The 9,290-nt window shown below is 41.4% G+C and overlaps 1 protein-coding gene across 2 annotated transcripts in view; it reads right to left on the reverse strand.

Annotated features, from left to right (window-relative positions):
- Arhgef38 (Rho guanine nucleotide exchange factor (GEF) 38) overlaps positions 1-8,977 on the reverse strand; it is a 122,672-nt gene extending 113,695 nt beyond the window's left edge. Inside the window, exon 1 of one of the 2 annotated variants that reach the window (NM_001368752.1) lies at positions 8,656-8,977. In NM_001368752.1, the coding sequence (NP_001355681.1) occupies positions 8,656-8,851 (196 nt within the window). In that variant the 5' untranslated portion in view covers positions 8,852-8,977. The remainder of the gene's footprint in view (positions 1-8,655) is intronic. The other variant, NM_029953.1, reaches the window with a different exon arrangement.
- Between the last annotated feature and the right edge of the window lie 313 nt (positions 8,978-9,290).

The following is a 9,290-nucleotide window of genomic DNA, read 5'->3' on the forward strand; positions in this document are numbered from 1 at the left end:
CAGGGCCCTTCTCTCTCTCTTTTCTATTGTGAAAGCTTTAGACAACAGAGGTGTCATTCCCTGTCCTCCTTTGTGTTGTACTGGTATTGAACTCGGGGCTACACATGTGTGAGACAAACATTTTATCCCTGAGTTAGATCCCAAGTCTTTCATTATGCATTTACTTATCATTTTAATATACTTTAGACGAATAAAAGAATTTGTTTTCCTCTCAACTAACCAAAATGTATCTTTTTTAGATCCATTTAATCACATATTGGAGGCTGTGGATTCTCAGCACAATTGAAAATCAGTGATTGCACAGCAGTCTATATGCATATAATATGCACGTAGCTATGTGTATATATCATAGCTTATATTCTCTAACATGACTTTACATGAGGTCTTTAGATGTCATAAAGGTTTGAATACAATATAAATATACAGAAAATCCAAACTACAATTTGGCTATTTTAAAACAAATTTTTGTTGTTTTTAATTTGAACATATTAGAACATACAGCATACGCTGCATAGGACTTGAGCTTTTGTGACTAATTTTTCCTCATTCAAAAACTTTTATTTAGCGATGTGTAAGTTTTATTTTGAGTATTCAGAAGCAAATATGGACTGTAGATACAGCTCAGAGTAGGACATTGGCCTAGCATAGGCCCTAGGTTCAATCTCTAGACCATAAAAAGTGAAATGTGTAAAATTAATATCTTGTTACTGCACTGTGGTAAAACTCTTTTCTCAGAGAATACTGACTTCTCCCCAAATATTCCTTTATCAAAAGAAAAGTAAGTTTATATCCTTAACATGTCTATGAAGAAATTTAAAAATTAAAAGACTAAGGCACAATATGAATTTATAATTTTAGAAACATTAAGTTTCAATTTAAAAAAAAATAAATTTTTTTTTGAAGAGCTGAGAACCGAACCCGGTGCCTTGCATTCGATAGGCAAGCTAAATCCCTAACCCAAGATTTTAATACTTTAAAAAGAGTAACACCATTGTAAAATGATGACAACCCTAAATGTGTCATTAACAAGCAATTCAGACTCTTGGAGGGAATTTTCAAATATGTCATGCTTATATTTGAATGGGTATATTGGCTTAATACAATAAGAAAATGAGACGTTTATTCTACTTAGAATCTTTGATCAGTCCATTAGATATTCGTAATTCTTTTATCCATATCTGGTTGTAAATGTGATTTTATATTGAGGGCTATCCTTCACTGTATCACAGATGTCATTTTTCCCCTTGCTAATGTTGGCAGAATTTGTCACGTGACCCAACATAGAAAGAAGAGAAATATGATTCATGATGGAAACTGATAAGCAGTTCCTTCATCTGCCTCGTAATCCACACCAGGAGCTGTGACTCTGAAGCTAAGGAGCAAATGATGAGGAACTGGGGGCCTGGACCGGGCACGGCAGGGGCGGGGCTCCCACTTCCAGCTGGATTTTAACTCTGCAGCTCCTTTCCTCCACTATTCACTTACTCATTAACTCAAAACTCAGTTACTGAGTGCTTACCAACCCACGCCAGGCCCTGAAGAGCAAACGTCCCTGTCTTCGTTCAGCGAAGCAAAAGAGAGGAGAGAACGTGAGATGTAAGAAATGTACCAACCACGTGATACGCGAACGTGCTCTGAAGCTCAGGACGGACAGACTTGAGAAAGATGGAGAGCAGGTGAGGCCTGCCAGTCAAAGCTAAACACCACACCCTGAAGCGATTCGACTGAGTAGATAGAGTCAGGTCATGGGAGGCCTTATACATCGTAAAGTTGTGACCCATAGTCTCCAAACACTTTTATTTTCATTGAGGCAGAGTATGTGCGATGTGAAAGATCCCATATGGACTATTGTTAAGTGCACAGTGCTGCTGAGTGCCTTCACACGACTTTACAACCATCCACACAACATCTGTCTTCAGAACTTTCCTGCCAAAACTAAAGTTTTCTGCCTATTAATCAATAGCTTCCCTGAGCTTCTCAAAATTGGCCTTTTCCTTTCTCTCTATAATTTTGCCAGCTTGGGGTAGTTTGACAAAACACTCAATGTGCCTCCTTTACTTAACATCAAGGCTTCAGTATGTATCTGTACTGCACTCTATATAATAATTTCATCCAACTCTGCTCTAAGCATGCATCTCCAGCTTATGCATACTGTTAATATAGCATGTGGTTGTAAAACATACAGAAAAATAAATACTTTTCAGAGTGCGAAGCTAAAAAATGTTCACTTTGTTTTTCTTTCTCACTATGAAGGGTCTTGGAAAAACCCCAGAAGTATTTTGCCCCTCTTTGGAACTAATTACCAACTGCTATAGGAAACAGAAAAACAAAAACAAAAAAGAACCTTCTGAGAAGAGCAGTGTGGATGGACATTCTGACCCAGTTTTCCACCAAGAATCGTCATCCACTTGGGTTACTATCTGGTTGGTGCAGATCAGCCGCAAAGACTAAGCTGTAAGGCTTGTAAAGTTAATTTTCCCCCACTAGGTCTCCCATCTACAAAGGGCCTCCTTTTCATTGTATAAACACTCCAGTTTGGTAAATTCAAGAAAAATTCTATAACCAGCCCCCACCCCAGTAATAAAAGAACACTGGTGGGAAGTCCACTCTTAGGAGAATGGGATAGGGGCAGGACAGAGCCAATACTGAAGCCTGTGCAACAAAAATTCCCAACATTCCAAATACAAATGGGAGGATAAGGCTCCCTGACAGGCAGTGACCTTGATTCTAAGGGCTCTCTCCACCTATAGGTGGCAAGAGCACAGCCAGGGATAGCCCAGTGCTTCACTAGGGGCCAGCTCTTGCCTGGTTTTTGCCAAGGGTCCATACACAGGAAACCAGTGCCTACCAAAGTACTAACATTGATATGGTGGTGCCAGTCAGGAAACAAGACTCTATAAGCAGCCTTTGGGGTTTTTGTTGTTGTTGTTTGTTTTTGTTTTGGTTTTTTTTTGTAAAGATCTTTTTTATTTATTTATTTTGGGCTAAAGGTTGCTTTATTAGTTTTTTTTTTTAGGTATTTTTCTCATTTACATTTCCAATGCTATCCAAAAAGTCCCCAATACACTCCCCCCCCCACTCCCACTTTTTGGCCCTGGCGTTCCCCTGTACTGGGGCATATAAAGTTTGCAAGTCCAATGGGCCTCTCTTTCCAGTGATGGCCAACTAGGCCATCTTTTCATACATATGCAGCTAGAGTCAAGAGCTCCGAGGTACTGGTTAGTTCATAATGTTGTTCCACCTATAGGGTTGCAGATCCCTTTAGCTCCTTGGGTACTTTCTCTAGCTCCTCCATTGGGGGCCCTGTGATCCATCCAATAGCTGACTGTGAGCATCCACTTCTGTGTTTGCTAGCAGCCTTTGTTTTAATCTCCTATATTGACAGAGGCAAAGATGAACATCGATTGAGTTCCCTCTTACTGGTGTTTCCTCCATTTTCATGCCTGACATCATGTACTTTTGTTCTCTCTCTCTCTCTCTCTCTCTCTTTCTCTCTCTCTCTCTCTCCTTTCTGTCATCTAACCTCCTCACTTAATTCCACACTTTATGCACTGATAAAAATTCTACCTTTTATGGATAAGAAATAAACCCACACAAGCAGAAATGATACTGTCTATCTTTAGGAAGCTTTTAAGAAGAAAGGAAGCCACCCCTGGTCAACACAGGAGGAGTGGCTTTGCCCACCTCACTGTGGTTGTGTAGGAGTTACTGATTTCTTTGGCTCACTATGTGAAACAAATAACCTTTCTAAAGACTGAAAGACACCTTTGCTCTTAACTGAAAAGAAAAAAAGAATTGTAGAGAATTGTAGTGAGCTTTGGTTTGGCTTTTATGCATGACTGAGACAGAAACTACTGAAGCAGTTAGACTTTTTTTTTTTTAAGGTTTGCCCTTCAAACAATTACACACCTACTTTTTGCAGGTGTCATGTTACTGGCTCTGTAGTTTTCTCTTCAGCAAAAGGTGTTTGGAGGCAGGGGAAAGGATCAGACAGGAATGAGAAAGGATCCAGCTTAGAAACACATAGCAAGTTGAGCCTTTAACCAATTATCACATCCTTCATCAGGAGAAAAACAATCCCTCAGTGGTCCAGTGTGGACCACTCCCACTCGCTGACATGGTCTCCAGAGTTTTTTAAAGCACTGTACATTAAATGGGCTCGAAATTTGTCCAAGTCCAACTTCTCAGTTGAGTCGTGTGTCCTCTTATTTTGCAATCTACTATTGTGTTGAAGTGTGTGCCTTAGGGCAATATAACAGGCGTACCGACATTTTAGGACTTATAAGACAATCTACCAGTTCTTTCTCAATGGTGAGAAAACTTTTTCTCTTCTGCAAAAGCAATAAAATTAAATAAATACAGAAGGGAGATTAGATGCTATCGACCTAGTAAGAGTTATTTTGACCTCTGTTATCAACGATAATAGCATTTTATCTACTTACTCCCATTCTTAGTGAATGTTTCATTAGTGAAAATATTTACCAACCAAATAATTAACCACAGGGTGAAAACAAACTGTAAACTGACCCACTGCAGGCCAGTTCTAGTTTCTGTAAGATATATGAAATGACTGTGTATCTTAAATGACAAGCTTTTGTTCCTCGGCACATTACTGGCTGGGAAATCCAAGGTCAAGGTCCCAGCAGACACAGTTTCTGTTGAGGGCCTACTTCCTGGTTTACAGGCATCTCTACCAATGTCGGCAGAGTGAGAAACAAGCTCTTGAGTGTCTTTCAAAGCCACCAATTCCACTCATGAGGGTTCTTGTCCAGGATCTAATTACTTCCCAAAGGCCTCATTCCCAAATACCATCATTTTGGAGCTTCAGTATTACTGTGTAAACTTGGGGATGTGTGTAAAAATGTGTGGCCCAAGCTGTGAAAACCACGTCAGTAACATCAGTCTGGTTTCAGACCAAACGGCTAAATCTCAGTCACAAAATTTTCATAAAAAGCTTAATCAGTGCGGGAGTATCTCAAGTACACACACATATCTGTGTATTCTATAGGTGGGTAGCTACATATGCAGATATACATACACACACACACATACATACATACATACATACATACATACATACATAAAAGTTGTGCCTAATTCCAATAGGGTTACACAGGAAATCCAAAGTTTTCACTACTCAGCCATCACATTTTCCCTATTTGGTTCTTCCCTAAGGCACTCAGTAGAACGGCAGTGATGAGCTAACTTGACAGGTGCTGTGATGTGATTGTAATGAATGGGAGAAGAGTGGGCTGAGGCATGGTCACTGCTCCAGGAGGCAGAGGCAGGAAGGAGATAGAGCTCCACTAAAATGTAGTCATGATGTGTGCAATTCTGGACATTCATATTGCTGACATGTTTTATTTTAATAAACAATCAAATTTATTGCTGCACGTATGAACTCTCCCAGATGAAGGCACCCCACAGGTCAGACACTGATGATGTCTGCTCACATCCTTTCCCTGCCTGGGCCAGATCGTTCATGTGTTCTATTGAACAGTTACTGTGTACTTGTTTACAGTGTGCTCACCCTGACAATTAACCGCTAAGTCTCTTTCATGGGTGGGTGGGGTGAGAGATTGGAGTGGAAATGAGAGTCAATCAAAAGCAATAAGGAAGAAAAAATATCTCAGATAAAATGCAGTGCCCAGGTAGAAATGCCCGTTTCCCATCTGTATTTTCTTCCTGTGTCCAGCTTATCGTGTCTTAACTACACAGTAACCCCTCCACCCAGTGATTGCTTGGAATCCTTGATCCAGCCCCTACTTCCATCAAGCCACACTTCTGCCTCTGTTCGTTTACCTTACTTTCCCAAGTAGACCATAGGCTTTGAGGAGTGAAATGTGCATGTGTGTTTTAATGACATTAAACTTGTGACTTCTGGCACATGGGCTGATTTTGTTCAACATTAACCCCTAAGACACAACATAGGGCATCTATAGTCATTGCCAATTCACAGAATAATATGTTACAGGAGTAAAGAAACCCAGTGGCAGGTTAGCATCCAACTCTTACAGCACAATGAAAAGTTGTCTACAAGGTCATTAGAATATCATCTTTAGAGATGTTTTCTATTGCACTGATCCTGTAGCTCATATGCAGAGCATCATTTTTTAAAAAAAAATATTATTGCAGTTTAAAGTTCACTCTACTAGAAGTTATTTTCACATAGTAAAAAAAAAAATAAAAACAACAGATAGACTGTCTAGTGTGGATTAAAGACAAGCTCACAGACACTGAGGAAAGATCTGATTTTCAGAACCAAAAAAACTGGCTTCCATTCAGACCTGGATAGAACAGTGAGTTACTCAGAGAACAACACAGCACTAAAAACAACCCATTGACTGAGCCTAGAACCCTAGGAGTACTGGAAATTCCAGCCTTCGAAAGCATTCTGACCTTCAACTGGTTTTGGATCATCTTTCTGGGGCTCTAACCAATCCAGGTCATCTTTTTTTTTTTTTTAACGCCTCAAAGGCTACAAAAATGGAGGCAAAACCTTTACCATTTCAATAAGAGAACTAGGAGTCATCTGACCATCGTCTATTATGGGCATGGAACAAAGCAGACAGCAAGCGCACAGAGCTGACTGCCTTGACCGTTGTGGTGAAAAGACCTTCCATGATGCTGAAGCATCTGCTGTAAACCCGTCCTGAAAGCTCTGCCGGCCATTAGGACTCAGATTTAGGTTTTTCTGGGTTACACCTAAACATGCGTCCCCCTCGGGAGTCCAGCTAAGTTACAGCTCCAGTGTGACCATCTACACTCCCTGGTGATCCCCACCCCCAAGTACTTCTAGGAATGTGGGTGAACTCCGAGACCTTCTATTTTCAGAGACAAAGTCTGGCAGAACAGGGAAGGCTCACAAACCAAATGAAGGGTGCAGGTAGCCCGGGAGCCTCTGCAAAATGGCTAACAACTGACTACTGTATTAGTAAGTTCCGAAATTATTTCCAATTTATTTTGCTGGTGGAAAACCTGAAGCAGTAAGACATTGTATTTGTGAATCTGATGGGAAGAAAAACACCCATTGTTGGAAGTAGTATGACGGGCGTCTGAACGCCTGTACAATGTATCAAAGAACAAACAGAAGCAAAAAAACATAAGGCATATATGTTTGAATGAATATCCAGCTTGACCTGTCTCCTAGTAGGGCACCCACTATTCTTCACATTGAAAATAACTGCTATTGTTATCTATTGAGTATGTAATATCTGCCAGCCAAGGTACTAGAGGTTTGTGTCAGTATCTAATTCAATCCATCACTATATGATAAATATCATTAGTCTTACATTCAAAAGTAGGAAAATTGGGGTGCAGAAATTTAAAGTAATTTTCTCCAAAGTCTTGTATGTAGTAAACTGAAAAATCAGAATTGGAAACCAAGTGCGCATGACTAAGATTTGCATTCCTTCCAACACTGCCTTGAAGGAAGTTAAATTCAAAGATCAAATACCATTTCTCCCTCATTAAAAATAACTTCTTTAAGGAGAAAGACTGACACCGCAATTTAGTGCCAAACCATGAAGGAGTTTTTTAAAAAGTATTATGCCCTAGTTAGAGTTTCAAAACATTTCGTTTAAATGCATTTAAGTTGACTAATTTGCATAGCCAAGACTAAGCTTGCTTCTGGGGAAAGTGTTCTGCTAACAAGTAAGTCCCCTTGGTCTTTTAATGCCATTGCAGTTTTAAAGTCTACAGTGACAAGTCACAGTGGGATGAGGGGAGCTCCTTCACGTTTTGTATACAAAACAGGAGAGACAAGATCTGGAGGCTCCCCGGACAGGTGCAGCGGTGGAGATAAAGCCCTGCTGGCTATCACACTAAAATCAAGTCTTATGGAGCCAATGACCTTTAAGGGGAAAGGGTAGTGGGAAGGAGACGGAAATCCAGGGCCAGAGATGGAAGATGTGTCCTAATAACTGTGCCAGACTATCCTCCCACATCACAAAATAAAGTGGTTATTTTCCTCAGTGGTCAGTCAGCATAACTGTGTGGACCAACTCTGCCCTGTCTGGACTCTATTTAGTCCACTTCAAGGTAACAGTCATTTAAGTGATTTTGGGGAATTCCGTCAGAGGGTCCCACGGACTGTAACATTACTTATGTTTTTTTACAGACGTGATTATACTTTCACATCCCGGGTAACTTCAGCCTCAGTTCAGTACAGTCTCCTAGCTGGATCGCATGGAAGTTGCATCTTGGAGCCACCTACCGGGATAAACTGTCTTTTGTACGTTTTAAATCACAGGTGTACCTGCCCTTCCCCCACTCTAATTTGAGTCGGGGAAGGAGAAGGAACAAGGAAGGCAGAGGGGAAAAAATTACTCTCACTGGAGAAAACTGAAGGGTATTAAGTTCCTGGACAGCCAGGGCTATACAGAGAAACCCTGTCTCGAAAAAAAACAAACAAAACAAAACAAAACAAAACAACAACAACAAAAAAGATTCAGAGGTGGCTCTTTAACCATTTGGGTCATATAAAAATCTTTGTATCTCTGGAATCCCTTTCCACATCTTTCTCTTGTTTTCTAAGAAGGGAAGGTTGGGTTTGATTTTTCTCCTCTGCCTCAAAGGTCTCTGCAAATGGGAGCCAGCCAAAACCTGAGCTGGACGGAGAAGCCACCTGGGGTAGCTGCTTCCTCTTGAGTTTACCTTGTAGTTTCTGGTTGTATTCGGTCCTGTCAGACTGGCTTCTCCTCAAGGAACCAGAGTGGTCCCCAGAAACACTGCTGTCCACCACAGTATCCGTCTTCCTCCTCTCCAGCATATACAGCCTGGATCTCAAGAAAGTCAAGTTCTTCTTCTTGCTTCCCATGGTTTCCTTCCCAGCGGCTTCTCTGGGCTCCATCGGAGGCAAAGAGACAAAGTTCTGAGGTTTGCAGGTGGCTTAAGTGTCTCAGGGCGCACCTCAGCATCTAACTGCCCCCCTTCTAACTACACAGCTTCACTGCAGGGTTACCTGACTGTGACTGCTACCTGGAGTCCCCAGGCTCCGCCCCTCATGAGGTCATATTCTTTTATACCTACAATCCAACAGGGGAAGTTGCCACCTGTTACCCGAGAGACCTGCTGCACTGAGTTAGGCAAAGCAGGGACTCTAATGTCACATGCTACTGAAGCAAACAAAAATCTCATTGTGTGGGGCAAGGACTGGGGGGGGGGGGTGCGCAAGGTGAGACAGGGCTGAGGGAAGGGAAGGACACATTAGCTCAACCCTCAGCCTGCGGGTTGAACGTGTGCCCATGGGCGTGCGCAGGTGCACTCTGTGAACTGTGTTGTGCCCGCCG

This window comes from Mus musculus, chromosome 3, assembly GCF_000001635.26.
Source record: "Mus musculus strain C57BL/6J chromosome 3, GRCm38.p6 C57BL/6J".
NCBI classification, from domain to species: domain Eukaryota; kingdom Metazoa; phylum Chordata; class Mammalia; order Rodentia; family Muridae; genus Mus; species Mus musculus.